The sequence below is a fragment of the Chaetodon trifascialis genome, chromosome 7 (assembly GCF_039877785.1).
Source record: "Chaetodon trifascialis isolate fChaTrf1 chromosome 7, fChaTrf1.hap1, whole genome shotgun sequence".
In the NCBI taxonomy this organism is placed as follows: domain Eukaryota; kingdom Metazoa; phylum Chordata; class Actinopteri; order Chaetodontiformes; family Chaetodontidae; genus Chaetodon; species Chaetodon trifascialis.
Window position 1 is genome coordinate 7,308,732 of NC_092062.1, and position 17,893 is coordinate 7,326,624.

General features: G+C 44.5%; 1 protein-coding gene across 1 annotated transcript in view; it reads right to left on the minus strand.

The window, feature by feature from the left end:
• LOC139333438 (intermembrane lipid transfer protein VPS13B-like) overlaps positions 1-17,893 on the minus strand; it is a 319,141-nt gene that overhangs the window by 90,007 nt on the left and 211,241 nt on the right. The window contains exons 32-34 of the mRNA XM_070965843.1: positions 17,608-17,811; positions 13,578-13,704; positions 11,962-12,105 (exon numbers count right to left, since the gene is read on the minus strand). Coding sequence (XP_070821944.1) covers positions 11,962-12,105; positions 13,578-13,704; positions 17,608-17,811 — 475 coding nt within the window. The remainder of the gene's footprint in view (positions 1-11,961; positions 12,106-13,577; positions 13,705-17,607; positions 17,812-17,893) is intronic.

Consider the following 17,893-nt stretch of genomic DNA (forward strand, 5'->3'; position numbering starts at 1 on the left):
TTAAAAAAAAGAAAGAAAAAGAAAAACCTGCACATGGATTGTGTTTCCACTTCTGGCTGTAAGCTCCTCAAGTGTTCCAATTATGGTAAAATATAAGCTTGTTTATTAATTCAAACAGATATGACAGTTACTGTGGAGAGAAAACAAGCTGCAATTAGTAGCATTTCTGAACCTAAACGAAACCAGTGACAGGCAGGCTGCAGTAGTCAGGTGAGGTCCGCTGAGGAACGGAGCTGCTGTTCATGCACTTCATTTTACAAAAATGTTTAATGTGTATCACACTCTTCCCAGGTTCTCATGCAACTCCAGCAGAATTCCCATTGAAAAACATGGAAGTCATGTCACTAAATCTCTCTGACAGCACTATTCAGTTGAGCTACTTGCTTGCAGGACGCCTGCATGGAAATTAACTTCTGTATCTTGACTGCATCAGAGTTTACAGGTTAGGCCCCTGCTGTGCTACCCACTATTGTTTACCAGAACCATAAAGCTGATAGCAGGCCTCTGTGCTTTTGTGCTAATGGAAGAAAACCTCAATGCAGAAATACCTCATCTTAATCAGAAATAATAACAATAATACTTAACCAAATGCCATAAAGGCCTCAATTCATTCTCTCATTTTCTTGTGGAAAACAGAGGGGGGAAGACATTTATTATATGAAGTCACCGCTCTTTGTACAACGTAACAGCGGTCACAAAGCAAAAAAGGGCATCAAAGGCAGTCATTTAATGCATTCAACTTTGTTTCAATAACAAAGGCAACCTGCTATGCACTTCAACTGAACCACAACAAAGAAGCAATGGAAGGTCGTGACCCCGAGAGCTCGCAAATGGATGCTGAGTGCTTCAGAGTGACTGTCAACTGTATTTTAAACACGGCGCACTCCAAAGCTCAGGGCACCGAGTGGGGTCATTTTAACAAGCTCCCTCCACCCAGTAATGCTGGTGGGTGGGTTGACTCCTCCAGGGTTTAACAGCGTGTTTCTCAAAGAAGCATGAGAGACAATATCCTTTTCGCTCTTTCTTCCCACAATCCAGACCCCTAAGCATCTCTCCGTAGTCAATCTGTGCTTTGGACAGAACACCAATGTAAGAATATTTTGCTAACCACGTCAGCCGCTCTCTGATCCCCTGACGCCACGTGACACACGGGGGGGAAAGCAAACATCCGTGTGACAGTAATAATTTATGCATGTTGACATTCATGAAGCACTGGGTCAGTTGGAACACTTTCCGCCCGGAAAGACCTACTGGAGGAGCAGTGAGGAGAGGCGAGGACTGAGTAAGACAGGGCCGGTCTAAACAGAGGAACGCACCTAACTGAAGAAACAAAGGAAAGATGAACAGACAAGAAAACATGGAGGCAGAGACGATGTTCTTCAGTTTTCAGCTGCTTTATGGCTTGGAAAAGGCCTGGCTTAAAAACAAAGATGCAAAATGATAAAGGCTGGAGAAAAAAATTGTGAAAGAGTGAGTTAATGTGGTCCATCTGGGGAACTATAGTATGCTGCTCAACAAAAACCTGGCTCTGAGAGATGTGGTGGCCTCTGTTTTATAATTGATTGAACTTCAAAACCGCTTCTCTCCTTCCTCTGCACATGACATTAGTTTACTTACAAATATTTTGCCACAGATATAATACGGATTGCCATTGCTCAGTAAAGCACAGCTCCGAAATCCAGCAGGCTGCAGACTTGTGCTCGACGCGTTGAGTTCAACCAGGCCTTCTCAGTATGACTCCAGTCTTTTGCAGGAGCTCGCCAAACCCACTGTGCCCTGCTGGTAAGCTGAGGCAATCACGAATGATTTATAAGGTCTAACAGACGCCACCCTCAAATCTCTACAGGAGACTTATTGCTTCAGTCATCCTCAACACATCCACCAATCTAAACCAAAACCGTGATTAAGAGCCACCAATCAAACCCAACGCTTGGGTTAAGGGTGATCGCGAGGACACGCAGGAATTACCCCATATCACTACAATAACACTGGCTGTTTGTATAAGCAGGATGCAATGTTCTTGTATTAGTCAGTGAAGGAAGTGTTCAAAAGTGCCAGAAGACAATTTCTAGATTAACACCATGAGTGTGTTAGTGAAAACAAACAAAGGGGAAAAGTGGCTCGACCGTCATGATACAAGTATTCAGAAATGATACACAGACTTTTACTGCTCATCCAACATAATCTCTTGGCTGGAATCAGATGCTGCTGAATGGACTTTATCAACAAATGCTTCCATCATTAATGATAAACAAGATATCAGCCATATGGTATACAAAAGAGGGACGGTACAATTTCATGATAAAGTCCTCGTGGGGCTTAAGCTGGAGGGAGAACTTGGCAAAACGAACGTGGCTGATAAATGGAAGAATGGCCTTTGTACATGTCATTAAAAAAAACATCTATATTAAGTCCTTGTCCTACAGCCCTGGAACACTGCAGCCAGTCTCCTAACGTTTTATTTGGTAACTGATTAAATTAAGATGCAGGCCAGATGTGGAGAAAGGTGTGATTAGGAGACACACTACATCAAAAGTGAAAGTGAATGAGAGACAGAAGCCCCCTGGGGTCCGTCTTAATTGCTGTGAACCTGGGCTCTGTAGCAGCAGAGTCATCATCAGACTTTCTTTTCTTTGTCCTCTCTCCTTTCTTTCCATGGGAACCGAGCAGAGAACAACTGGCTCTCATTAGCTGACACCGTCCCTACTTAGTTTTCAGATTTGTGTGGGGGTAATTTTCTAATCTAATATTCAGGCTGCAGTGTTTACACATGCCAAGAGTCCCTGACTGAGGTGGGCTTGATGGTGACAGTGGCGTCTGAAAGTTGTGGGTGTGAAGTGTCTGCCTGTCTGTCTGTGGTTGAGCTACTGTGAGAAAGCCTGCATGGGAGTGTGTGCTGGAGAATGTGCAAGCCTTAGAGCATCATCTGCTCTGTGTGTCTGCTAATTGTGTCTTGGTCCATAGAAAGAATGAACTGTAAGATTATGGACTGAATGTAATTCTTTCCTCTTTCATTTCATCACTGTTTATATTTGGTGGGTAAAGCAAAGTGTGGCAACGCACCACAACTCAGAGGCACGCACGCACTGAAAACACATCCTCGGTACAGCAGAGAGCCATGCAGCAGAGTAATCATCAGGTTTCAGCCTGGCCCTCGAGATCACTCATCCAAGCTTTCAACTTAACATCATTAGCTCTGGCATTATGTTTTCAACAAACAAACAACAAAAGAGACTTCAAACTGCATTGTCTTCAGCAAGGGCTCAGCGGTTCACGAAAGCAGACGTCTGAGGGACTTCAAAAAGCAGCGGAGATGCCTTTCATTAGGTCATAAAGTGTTCTTCTGAAGCGCCTCCCTGCACTGCCTGGCGGCCATGTCTGTATTCTCTGCTTTAGTAACATCGTGGGGAAACAGCAACAGCAGGGAAAACAACGAAGACCCGAGGTGAGATGAGGATGTTTGGAGCAGGACAGGGCGGGAGGTGTATAGGGTTGAGGAGGGCAGATGAGCCCCAGGTGGTCTGCTGAGGACTGAGCGATGCTGCTGTGATCAGCCCACACTCTGGGGGACCAGCACATATATACACATGTGCAAGCACACACCGGCCCGTACGTGCATTCAAAAATGAGAGCGCACGCACACACACACGCAAATATGCACATAAGATTCCAAACAAATTCAAAGAGCGAAGAGCGGTGCAAAGACAAGAACAATCCTGGCTCGCTGTCTATTTACAGAGCTGAAATTAGAAGAAGAAGATTGAAGTAATCTTCCTTTAATTTCTCTCTGGATGTGCTCCCAGGGCTGAGTGAGACAAAGGCTCTGATGTGCTGTATGTTAGGTTCTCAGAGGAGAATGATGCAAGACCCCCTGTCCCCTCATCTGGGTTAGCAGGGAGGGCCTCGATAAAGGGGACGGAGAGGACAAGGCTACAGGCCACATCAGTACAAGAGAAGACCAAAGTCAAACTATGGAAGAAAAAGTTGACTATAAAGACGACGTGTGGATTTCAGAGTACCTTGGCTGAATTGGCAAGCACAGTTCAAGAGGACATTGCGGGAGAAGGAACAATTTCAGGTGATTAAGACCTGATCTCTTGGCTGCATTGGAGGGATTCAGAGGCAGAACTTAACATGGAAGAACACCTGTAACACTTTAAACTACAGAACTAACTCATCATCACACACTTCAGCTTTTTTCTGTTCTGGCTGAAACACTGGCAATCCAAAACACCGCAACTCAAATGAACACGGTATTAGCTCGTGGACTATTCCAAGTGTTGGAATATGTGAGGTGCACCTGATGATTCATCTTTGTCATGCACATCTGAACCACTGGAGCGGCTCCAAACAGACAAACTGAAACAGGTGAGGTATAAACTCAGGCCCACCTCTTGATTATCCAAAACATCTGAGCTATGTTTTTGAGTTGGGTCTCAAGCGGCTATATGGCACCTATCCGTGCATATCTATCATTGCTTTGACTTCATTTGGGTTTACTTGCCTCTATCAGGTTTCAGGGCTGGTCACAAGCCTGAAGTACAAAGACATCATTCATTTCACACATACTGCACATTCACAGATAGCACTCGAGGTATACATAGATTCATGTTTGGGGTCTTCAAACGTGCACTTGAAGAAACATGTGACACAATAAACTAAACTAAGCACCCACTTACAAGGCAATTTCACAGATAGGGCTATAAGTAATAACTGTTTCCATTATTAACTTATGTCCTTTATTTTTTAAATAATTGTGTAACAGTTTGGTCTGTAAGCTGTCAATTTTCCAGAGCCCTCCAGTTGTTTTGCACAACTGACATAAAAAATCAAAAGTATTCAAGCTTACAATAATAAAACAGACAATGCAGTAAATTCTGACATTACGAGGCTAAAACCAGCAAATATTTGGAATTTTTGCTTGAAAAAAGCCTAAAAATGATCATCAAAATTGCAGTTGTTTAATTTTTTCTACATCACTACATAAACTCTTGATTGGGACTGAATGTGCAGACTCACAACACTTGCTCCTATGTCGCCTGGATAACCTAGTAGCAGAGACACGTGGAAAAAAAGAAAATGTGTGTGCACCCATGGAAAATCCTCCAGAAAGCCTGGAATGATGTGTGAATTTGGTTTTAGGGTAAATATTTAGTTTCATGAGAGCAGTCCAAGAGGAACTCAGTAGTACTCCAGTCCACCACAGGACTTGAAAAATCACAGCGAGGAAGAAGCAAACGCCGTACGTTCACATAATCAAACGCAAACATTCATATCCACACATATGTGTGGAAGCACATGCACACTTTGGCACACACATGCTCAAACACACTTTCACCGCACCATCCGAGTTACAGAGAGAGAACCCGATATTCTCCATCACCTGTTATTCTAGGTGGAATCTTGCTTATACAGGTGTAGAGAAAGAAAAAAATCTGTTCCCTCTTTTCACCTCTTCAGACGAAATTCAGCTTTTTTTCACTGAACAAAGTCTACTACGGTGTGTGTACATATGTGTCTGTAGGAGTTGGCCTGGTGTGTCCTGCTTTTACTAGTCCCATGGGTGTGTGACCCTGTTTCCCTTGCAGGCAAAGAGAGAGGGCACTCCTGACTCCTCCTCACCTGAGTCGACACCCGATCCCAGGGTTCACTGTGGGGGCCCGCTGCCTCTCCTCAAAGGCGCCGTTTGTTTCAAGGCTCTAATAGAATTCCAACCTTCGTGATTTTATCTGGAGTTTTCACGCCAATTTTGCCAAAACCGATTGAGGAGAGAGCAAATTCAGCTGCTACTGATCTCAAATAGATTGAGTTTCCAAAGGGCCAATTTAAGAATGTGCCACGGTTATGCTTTGAGAAGAAGGCTGGTCCGAGTGCTGGGGCTGAACAGGGAAGGTGAGTTGTTATGACTGGCTGTCAATTAGCAGTTGATTCACACAGGAGGGTCAGTGAGACATGAACAAAAAAGGAAAAAAAGATACGGTTTCATAACAAAAGAAAGGCAGCGAGATGAACACTGGCTATGAAAGTATGTATGTTTAAGATAAGCTGAGACAACAACGCTTACTTAACAGATGTAAGGCAGCCAAAATGGAAAAGGAGATGGCTGCACAGGGAGCCTTATTTATTATTACTCTCAGCAGCAACAGCGCAAAGGAAAATAGTACTAAGCAGGATGGGAAGAGGTCAGGGTGAAAGGGATCTGGCCCTCAGAGAGGGTTAATAGCCAGGTTGACTGGTTAAGAGCTGACCTCTCAGGAACGTCGGCTCCCACATTTACAGACAAATACTTTGGACAGCACGGGGAATCAAAGCAAACACCGGATTCTGACTCTCTTTTTCTCACTGTGTCATGTCTCACGTCCGTGGATTTCTCCCTTACTCCTCGTTCCCTCTTGCATTCTCTGTCATTTGGCCATCCTCTCTCAAGCTGTCTCCACTCTCTTAGTGTCTGCTCTGTTCCCTTTCCATGCTTCGGATTTGCACTCTCATCTTATGTCTCCCTATTTCTGTTGGCCAGCAGAGCGCATAAAAGCTCCTCTGACACTTCACTGTCCTGGAAAGATCGGAGGTCGAGAGAGAAACTTCAGTTCTCAAAGCTCAACAGCTACGAGACAATATGAAACACTCATCACAGAAAGGAGCGGTCTTGGAAATGGTTTACTTTAAACATACACAGACAAGGATCCAGCCCCAGGTCGCTCACTGAGCCAAGCTTGTCAACAACACCACGGCTTAGATAAGCCATCTTACGTGCGTTTGACATTCAGTTAATACTCCTACATGCACGAGAGCTAAATTGTTATACAACATACATATATAGAGGGCAGAATAGGTCATCAAGTTTCGATTCTCCCACACTGTAACATTTAGTAGTATGTGGAGTAAAGACTGAGGTGCACAAAGGTCTTTTTCTGCGTGAGTTCAGAGACATGCGAGGTGTCATTCCTGACCCATCTCCATCAGAGTACGGCCTTTTTTGCAAAAGACAAACAGAACATTGGAAAGATTTGATTCTTCATCAACTTCTACAAGATACAACTTTAAAATCTATGGAACAGGGCGCCACGGGGGCTCACGTGGTAGAGCGTGTACCATGTATTACTGCAGCGGCTGAGGTTTGATTCCAGCATCAGCCCCTAGCTGCATGTTCCCCCTCTCTCTCCCCTGCCTTTCCTGTCTCTCTGCAGCTGTCACTATCTAAATAATAAAGAGGAAATGTAAATATATTTTATTTAAGATCTATAAAACAATAATAATTTTAAAAAAAACCCCTTAACTGTCCAAATTCATTTAGCTATAGCTGAGCTTGGTTGTGTGCACAGGAAACACGTGCATCAGTAAAACACTGCCAACCCCACCCCGACTAATAACCTAAAGCTGCTGTCCAAACCCACTGAGAAACCAAACCAGCTACTGACCAGCGTGTTCGTGCCTACTGTAAATTCACTTCTCACAGCAGTTAGTCTGGGATGTCGACCTCCTCTGCTCAGCTGCATTAGTCCAGCTTTGCATGAGTGCAGCTCGTGTGTCCTCATGCGTTCATACTACACAGATGTAACAGCACAGTAATATCATCATCTGCACAATGTCAAATTCTACCTGTTTTCAGAGGAGGAACCTCTCCACTGTCAGTCAGCTAGCTACTTCACGAGCCAGCTCTGGAGGGACAAACACTTTTCTAACCAGGAGCTGTGCCAGTCCAAAGTGGGAAAAGATGAATGAGAGAAGACCATGGAAAGCAAGGAGAGTAATAAAAAAAAGGATATGAAGGAAGAGTTGAATGAAGGTTAAAAGATGCAGGGGATTGAGAATCAAGACAAAGTAGGTGGTAGACAGAGATGCATACAGCCTCACAATGTCCAGTGATGTGGTAAGAGATACAAAAAGGAAGGAAATAAAAAAAGAGAGGAGAGGGAGGGGGAGAGGAAGAATAGAGATAAGGCAGGTAATGGGTGATTGAGAGGTTTTCTCCATGTGTGTTTACTAAAAACTGTAATTCTGAGGTTCCTGTGAGGCCTGATACCTTGTCCTGGACCTGGGTATTGCCTTAGTGTGTGTATGCGTATGTGTGTGTGTGTGTGTTGGAGGAAGTCTAAAGCCCTGTTTCCCATGCGTGTAATCATCCCAGGATGAGGTGGAGGATGAAGCCGAGCGGGACTTCCCCTGCACCAGAGGGTATTTTCCTCTCACACTGTGGTACAAGCACATGGCTGACCCAGGCTGGCTCTGTGTGTGTGTGTGTGTGTGTGTGTGTGTGTGTGCGACATGAGAGAGAGAAAGAAAGAAAACGATGCCAACATGGGACGAGGGAAGTAATTTTTTAAAATATTCTCTATTTTTGCTCTTTACCAGTTTGGTCGCACATTACTAAAATACTTTGGGAGCTTGTCATTGTGGCAACTGCATGGCAGCCACACAGTGATGGCAACAAAGAGAGGTTACACTGTAATTCTCTATAAAGGTAGTGGTGGTTAAGTGAGAAGAGAGACTGGTATGAGGACTTGTCGGGAAGATGAGAGATTTGCACACTTTCATACAAAGTCATCAACTGAGCTCTGTGGCGCTTTCTGAAGAGCAAACAGGATCACAGCAGAGCTGACGTACAGACTGCAATCACACAAACATGAACAAACAGGTCAGCTGTTCAGCCATAAAGCAGCATTATGATGCTGGCTCCCAAATAAAAGACTGCAGGCATGTACCATGCAGAGAATGTGGGGGCCATGTGTATGTGTGGGTGTGCGTGTGTGTGGGTGTGCGTGTGTGTGTGAGGGCATACATGTCTGTGTTGCTGGGTGACAGTACCGATGACAGAGCAGTGAGATAAGTCCCAGAAGCCGCTCTATCATCTATTCATAGCTCTCTGGCTGTGGATCCTCCTGCTGCCAAAAGCTGCCTGATCTCAACCCAGCCTCACTTTATCATCATTAACATCCACCAAAAACTACAGACATGGAGTCAAGCTGTGACGGACTGTAGCTAATGCTGCCATAAACATTCTAATATTGCGATTGGGATTTAAGAGGAAACTTAAATGGAAACGGTGGACAACAGCTTACAATGCACAACAACACAGAACGTAACAGATGATAAGAAAATAATGGGACGGCCTCTGTGTGTACACACGGGAGGTGAGAATAAATGTGTGTGTATGGACAGATTCTCTCAAAGTGAAGCTTAGTGAGCAGAAATGACTGAAATCACACACAAGGCTCGCACACACGGCCCACGCGCCTGGCTCGCCTCACCACTGCCAGGGAACCCAAAAGCCCCTACAAAACAAATTCATTAACCCAGACAATAAAACACAGCTGTGAAGGGCAACGGGAACTGTTTGAAATCAGTGCCCGGGACTGTGGAGAATCTGTTCGAGGAAAAACGGTGTGTTCTCAAATGCCTAGAAAAGAAAAAAAGGCTGAAAATGAAAGAATAAATAAATAAATAAAGAGGAAAGGATTGGGAAATCAGAGAGAGTGAGCAAGGAGCAGTGTGTAATTTAGCCTCTTGCTGGGGACAGTGCTGACTGCGAGAGCGGAGATGCTTTATTGAAACACAACAACAAAAACAATACCTCTGCACCAGATGCTTCAGATCCTGGACCTGTTTCTAATTGAATCCTTTGAACAGGTTGTATAAGGGAAGTACAAACAAAACTGTCAGATACTATAAATATCATCACGGAAGTTGGATTTGAATTAAAAAAATAGACAGCTACGTGCTCCAAATCCAGAGAGGGATATTGCGGAAACTGGCGATGGAAATACATTTGCACTTTCTGATTATTATTTGTAACCTGTTAGCAGGGGTGGACAGACATCTGTTTCATTCTATCCAGTTAGTCTGTTCTAACTATATTAAAAGCTTTTATGTGTTCCAAACCCGTACTCCAAACAATCTCTGTGCACGTACTGCTGATATTATTTGATGGCGGTGTGTCTAATGTGCTAGCAGGGGGTAGACAGGCTGCTGGCAGAGCCGACTGCGAGGGAAGAGAAGCAGCCCTCAGGAGCTGGTCTGAGCATGGGATCACATGATGCTGTAGTTAAACACACCACTAGAGGGCTCTGCAGCTTGTAGAATGAGCTTCAGCAGACCGGAACACACCGCCCGACCGTGTCTTAGTCATACTGACCTCCCCTCTGCAGGGTCTGGGCCAAGCAGCCGGACAGATGCGGTCGCCAAAAGACTTACGACACCAAGATAGATGGAGGTACAAATAGTTTTACAGAGAGTGTCCAAAAAAGTCCACGCCAGACCACATTTATTGAGAGCAACCTTCACGCTCTGCAGCTGCACAGAGGTGAGGACACACACTGACTGACCTCAGTGTTAATGATACTGTTACGCTCCATAATGGCACTACTATAAAACCGAATGAGTAAAGAACATAGTATAATGCACCTGAAATTAATATGGTATAATAAAAATAAAAGATTTCCCAACAACTGTGACCAAAAAGCGAATATTAAATGAAAGCAGAGGTATTTTCCCAAGCATATATTCTTCATTTCTCAGTAGTGGATGAATGATCATTATATTACATCACTCTGGACCTGTGGGTCATTTCAATTTCACTTAATCCAGTTGAAGGCAGCAATAACACAGTGGTTAGATGTGAATTTCTGAACAAAAAGTTGACTGTTCCCATCCCTGGGTAAACTGGGAAACATAGCCGGGGAAAAGAACATAACACTTAGCAGCTACTGTCACAGTGCCCTTGAACAATAGCCTTAATCCCCAGCTCTTCTGCCTGGAGCCGCTCAGCACAATGCGCAGAATACTGAAATCATACAGGCTTTTGTGTGGATGTGTAGAACTAGTTGTTCTGAAGCTAGATGTTGTGGGGGGAGGACCACATTTTCAAATGTTTAAACTGTTGCCAATGGACCTCCCAGAATAACTGCTCGCTGAACTTTCACATCCTGCCTTGAACCTGGATGAACCCTCTGCAGCCGTTAGCTGCCCCTCAACAGAATCAAGCCATGAATCATTACAAGTCAGGGGTGAGGGCTCTGAGAGATCACCCTAATCAAAACCAGATGCACAGCAGGCACCTCCTTCGAACTAACTGTATAAATAACTAAACAAATAAATAAATAAATAAATAAAGAAGTAAGCAAACTTCACACTATGTCATTTTCTCATTTGTTTCTATAGTGCTGCACTAACAAATCGGCCAGCAGGAATGACCCTAAGACGTCCATTTTAACACTTGATTCTATGCTGTTTGTTCGCTTTCAGGTGACCGTCTGCCTGTGAAGTCACCCTGTATAAAAACATGGCACTGCCTGTATTAATTACTGCATCACTGCCAGGTCCATCTGTGGTAGTAACAGAGACAAAGTGTGTTCACTGTGCTGTCCTGTTCACACGCATTTGGGAAACCAACCGCATCACTTTACAGAAGCCTTTACAGGGTCTGAGTCATCTGACGCAGTCACTGCACGTCAGCACAGTCCGGTAAAGAATCCTAAGAGGAGTAACAACTGTAAAAATCACTCTGTCATCTCACTTAATTTCATCCCATTCCCCCTACTCTTCTTGCCTCCTCTATGACTCCCATCCTCACCACAGCTGGTAAATATTTTTATATTGTGTTCCATTAGAAAGCTTTATTAAGCGGTCAGACAGGGCAAATGGCGCCTGTGAGCTCCCTGTCCTGTAAACAATAGAGAGGGCCCTAAAAGCTGCATATGCGCACAGCACAGTAAACTAAGGTCACATTAGAGAACTGCCTTGCTCGGTGCGAGTAAATATTTAAATGTGTTGGATTCACCCAAAATAGTCAGGAGCGATAGTCAGGGGCACTGTATGGGGAAGACGTGGATGATGGATTTTTGAGGAAAACTGCCATGGCCCCATTCAAACATCTGTAAATGGATGTCAAATTGTGGTGCCTCATGAAGATTAACAACACATTATCATCAGCAAGAGGGCCAAGTTGTGATGTGTCGTATGTACCTCAGCGCTTCTCTCGGGGGCGTCCATCCCCACCATGTTGTCTCTGAGGAGCTGCTGGAGGAGCTGCACCTGGGCCACGCTGAGGTAGAAATCCAGACTGCTGGTCACATTCACCTCCAGAGAGTGGCCACACACCACCACCTCCTACAGAGACGAGGGACAGCAACGGGGAAATGAAAAGGCGGAGGTGGGTGGAGAGCGCAGGAAAGACATTGAATAACACATCAGGATTGTTTGTGACCTCCTGCTTGTCTTTCTCTTAACAAGTGTATTTACTTTCTATCTCCCCTGTATCTTGCTCTGTTAAGCTCAGTTGTTCCCTTTTCCCCGCTTCCCTCTGTCCTCTCCAGGGTCCCACCCACAGCCAGCAGTTCAAACCTCAGCCTGGAGGCTACATCTAACAGGATATCACTCACTAACACTCTGGGTTGAACCACACACACATGGGCCAGACCTACAGTAACTACACATAATGGTATTTGGCCACTACTGTGTAAACATAATCTATTCAGAACCACTGTTTAAAAACACAAAAGTTGCTGCTAATATTTCATTCAATATCCAGTGTAACAGTAATATCACCTCTTGTTTTTTTCCCATTTTGATGAATGAAACATATTAAGAGTATTATCATTATGAATATGATTAGCAGTACAAGCAGTAATTTTAAAACACATATCTTGAGGTTACAATAATCAGGTTACAATAATAGTTACAGAATATGTTGCTGGGGTGAATGAAAGACTGTAGATTGTAGATGAAGATCACAGACTGTAGATTCTAATAAACAAATACATCATCTAATAAACAGAACTGTCAGGCATAAATCTGTTTGAAGCACTTAGAAGTTAGTTGAAAATGAATGTGAATTTTATTATAGAGATTGTTGTAATGTTTCTACACTATGCAGCTCAAAGTCCTGTTTGTGTTGTTACTGGCTCTGACTCTCCACATCTCAGGGAGTTAAACAAATCACATAGTGTGTGTGTGTGTGTGTGTGTGTGTGTGTGTGTGTGTGTGTGTGTGTGTGTGTGTGTGCATGTGTGTGTGTGCGTCAGTGCAAACTATGGATTAGCTGTTACGCATTGTCAAGGGGCACGTTAGCATGGACGGACGAGGCATCAAAGAGGCAGGAAGTCTCAGAGAGCCGTGCCAGAAAACATCAGCTGTATAAGCAGAAAGGTTTGAACTCTGTGGGTCAAAAGCCTCCATTACATTGCAGACTGGCTGAGGGATCCCTAATGAGTAAGTTACTGTATGTTAAGAGCAAAACGTAAATACTTCTGACATCTCACATAATCAATGTCTATTTTCATATGGACAACGGATTGTGAGAGTAATGGTTACAATCATGGTTATAACAGGTCACGGTCAAAGGGGACACGATGTCAGTGTAAGCAGTGAACGGACTTCTACAAAGTAGATGAAGAAAAATATGCAACCTCTGACTCACTGTGAATTTCTAGGAAAATCATTGTCACTTTTTGACTCTTACTTCCATTGATTTCTTAGTTTGCCGTGTTACAGACAAATTCACTCTTGTAGAAAGTATGAAAACTCTTGAAAGACAGCTGTTACGCTGGATTCAAAAACAGCTGTGCGGAGCTGATACTGACCTCTGCCTGTCCGCAGTCAGGGGACAGATTCTTGCTGAAGATGATGGCTGGGGCAGCAGTCACCCGAACAGAGAAGTCAGTCAGGATTGGTGTCAGGATGGCCCGGCGCTCCTGGTGCCTCCTGATACTGAACAGAGATGCATAGAGAGCCACACTCTTAGCAGACACTTCTTCAGACAGGTCCATTACTTGTATGCTGCTGTTGAAGAAAAACTATGTAAAGCTATGGGACAGATTTGGACAGAGTCATATCTTTTCAAGCAGGTATATGTGTCATGTACCATAGAGCATCTTAATGGACATTTTCTTTTAAAAACTGTCAATTACTGAATTAGATTTTAGTCAAAAGTGTATCGTCCTGGTGTTGAAGTGATTCTAGCATTACACTACAATACAAACAGCCACCATAAGGGACTACTTATTCACTAACATTCCCCAACCTTTATTTACTAATAATGTGTTATGGTTACCAGTTGTAAAATATTGCTAAGACTGTCCCATCTGCCTACGAATGACAAGTCAACACAACACAGTCAAAACCACAAAATGTTCAAAACTGAGCTTTTGTTTTGCCCTTAGCTGACAGGCAGACACACATTTCAAACCAGCTCTGGCTTTTTAAATTCAAACCAGTAGGACGAAAAGCTGAAATCACAATGAGCGACTTCAAATTAGATTTTCTCTCGCAGGCCAGACCTGTGAAATATTCCCATAAGTGAGCTTTTTTACATTTCTGGTCCAGCACATTTTAGCTGGAAGCTTGAATATGGTTACAGAGACAGAGTGAGACATTATTTGACAAGTCTCAATTGGGAACACCCCTTAATTGTATACACAAGATCAAATAGAGACCTTCTCACTTCAACTCTCTCCATTTCACTAATGTTCATTCCCACAATCAAGTCATATTTGTGGGAACATTTGTTAGCAGTAAAACAAATATACCAGTGGGCTTTATAAGGTGGTGTTAATTGCCACATCTGCTGCTATTAAAACAATCAAGTGGTATGGCTTCCAATATTTATAGTTGGCTAGGATTATAAAAGGCCCCATTTCTAGGTGGCCTAGAGTACAGTACTTAACCAGAACCAATATCATATTCACCTCTGCTACACAAATGTGCATTACCAGTGCCCTTAAGGGATTATTTTCTGACACATTTCTTTGCATAGAGAGTTTGAGGGAGGCCTAATTCGGAGGTGAAATGATCTGTGAGGCCAATTGGTGTTGGCTAATCTCCCCTCAGACAGGGATTGAAACAATGAGTGTCTCGTTGCAAGGGACAGGTGCTATCATTCACCAGCAAGGCTAGGAGGCGTGAGGCTCAGTTTACCTTTAATATGGGGTCCTTTAACTGGGCTGGAGGACTGTGTATGTGCGTGTGTGTGTGTGTGTGTGTGTGCGCGTGCACCTTTGAATGGGCGTGGTGCAAAGCACAAAAGATGGAAAACATGACTTTGTTTTCACACAAAGCCACACAATGTGAACAGTAAGTGTACATATCCGTGACACAGGCAGAGACAGAGAGGCCTGCACTGGGTGGCTGACAGGAGGGGAGATGGAGAGAGTTCACAGCTCCATGACACAGGGTCTTTCCTAGCCGGCAACTACACACTGTGACGAGGACAGATCCTGTCAGTGGATCCACGGTGCTGGAATTTCCTCACAAAACCTCAGGAAGCCAACTGAGGCCACTGCAGATCCGCAACTACTGGAATTGAACCCAAAAAACTGCAGAGTGAACATGCCATGAGTCCAAAGCTGGAGAGTGTGTGTGTATGAGTGTGTGTGTGTGTGTGGGGGGGGGGGGGTATCGATGTAGGGAATGAGGGAAAGGTGTGAACTCTGGAAGTGGTGTGTGTCAAATCTTGTTACAACCGAGGTGGTGTACTTCTGTGGGTGATTGTAGCAGACAAGTAAAGCTGTGAACTTGACTCCCCTTCCCTCAGTGTGTTGGAACATTCTAAATCACATGTTCAGTTATGATTTGGTCGTGGTGGCGGCTGAGGCTGGGATATACAGTGCAGCTCGCAGCAGTGCAGTGCAGCAAAGCCCATTTTCCAACAGAACCTCTAGTGCTGCTCCTGCCGTGGCGAGGAGGAAGGGGAGCGAGGACGCAACCACAGCCACCCTGAATGATTTGTTTGGAAACTAAAAGTGAGAGTTAGGGTGAAATTCCAAAACCTCAACAACAACAACAGCAACGTTGACCTTCTCAGCATGAGCACACACAAGCATACACTTATTGGTGTGAATCTAAATTATCAAGGATATGAGAAGCTGTGATGTGAAGCTAGTGCCTCTGCATTGTCAACAAGTCACTGTCAAACTGAAGCGACAGTATTTTACTGCGTGTCAATCCTTTGAGTACAAAGCTACGCTACATGTTCGGTCATCCCATGATGTACCTTTGAACAGAAATCCAGACCTGCAGCCACAGTATGTCTACAGACAGTTGAGTCTACTCGAAAGGCATTCAGCATCTTCTGGAGCCCAAAGTGCGAGCCCAAAATCTCACCTCATTGGCCTGTCAGACAATTGGCCTTGGCACAGGGCCCGAGCAGCCCTGTTTTCATTGACAGAGAGACAGAGAGACTGAGAGTAAAAAAGAAAAATGGGAGTGGATTGAGCCTCAGTAGCCCCTTGCCCATATGAGCTTGTCAGACCCAGTAGTAAGAGTCGAAGACTCTGAACGTAGATCCAAGTCGGCTACTGACTGTAAAAGGGTTGTTTTACTGCAGTCCCTGGCTGCCACAGTTTGAGAAGGTCAAGATGAAGGAGCATTTTGGGATTGTTGGTCATAACGACTGGGGAGATAGGAGGGAGAGTCTTGTCTTGTTGAAGTGTCAAAAATGCTCCTGCTTGCTCTTGTACTACGGCTGAAAGCATCAAAATGACACCATGACGCCCCGTGTTTTACAACCTCAACTTCACATTAGCCGAATTCTACCTCAAAACATGTGATGGTTCACCCTGGAAGAGGTAAAAGTCCAACTTTTAAAAGTATGTTTAGAGCCTTTTGGCTCAGTTTGACAGTGAACAACCAGCAGCTTCCAGGAATGGGGGGGCAGCGGGCGGCCAAGAGGGGGCTGACATGCAGCAAGGAGGTTGTCACAATAAAGGGTCTTATGGTGCAGGTCTAAGAGCTGAGGGATCAGCATCAGTATCAGCAGCAGCAGCAGTCTGCGTTTTGCTGGCAGGACTCCAAACACCACTGTGTGTGTGTGTGTGTGTGTGTGTGTGTGTGTGTGTGTGTGTGTGTGTGTGTGTGTGTGTGTGTGTGTGTGTGTTTGTGTGTGTGTGTAAGACATATAGTAAAGAATATATCAGTGTTCATGATGAGTATGTGCGATTGTTTGTGTGAGTGTGCATTAGTGTGCTTGAGTGTGTCTGTGTGTATCTCAGCCAGCCTCAGTGTACGCTCTGATGACCTGAGAGCGCTCCGTCTCAATCAGACCCGTGTTGATTCTGCGCTGCATTCTTCCACGACGGCTTATTTTTAGTTGACAGGGAACAAATCTGGACTCTTTGCCTGTGATTCTGTGATTTTTGGGCCTGTTCCCTCTCAAAACATGAGTGGAAAAAAAGGATGTGGGGCCAAACAGGCTGTAACACTCGTGCTTGTTTTAGCTCCCGGGTCTATAAAAAAATGACAGGGTTTGTAATTATGACTGTGCATGGAGAGGCTCCATGATAGGGAGCTAACTCAATAACTACATGCTGCTCCCACATCAAGACTGAGGAGATAAATTTTGGGACATTCACAGCAGATCACACACACACACACACAACACCTGACTAGGGGTGCAACAATGTAATCTACATCAATGTGAATTATCCCGGCTGTGGTCATTGTAAAGGACTCAATGTGACCTTTTAAAGTGTTTTTAAAAATCAAATGGCAAACAGGCTTAAGATCAGTATCAGACTTTGGCTATATAGATAACATGTGGTACTACTGAAGACCGATTGTTAGTTTGCAGTATGGGCACCATCATCTTCCCCTTTGTCTTAACATGCAAATCCTGACCTGCTGGCCATGTTCCACTCCAGGGCTGGGTTCTGGGAGCTCCTCTCACTCTCCGCTGACACACCTCCTTTGACTCCCTCCTTCTCCGGCTTGAGTTGCTCCCACTGAGCCGTTCCAATGTTGATGGACTGGAGGTCGACCTGGTACTGGCGGTCCTCCACCTCTGAACCCGGGTCACGCAGGATGCCGAGGTTCAGTGCACGTCTAGAGGAAACAAAGAGAAAAGGCTATTAGGTCGAGTCACTGTACAAATCATGCCGCGCGCTAATAATTGCTCAACTTGGAG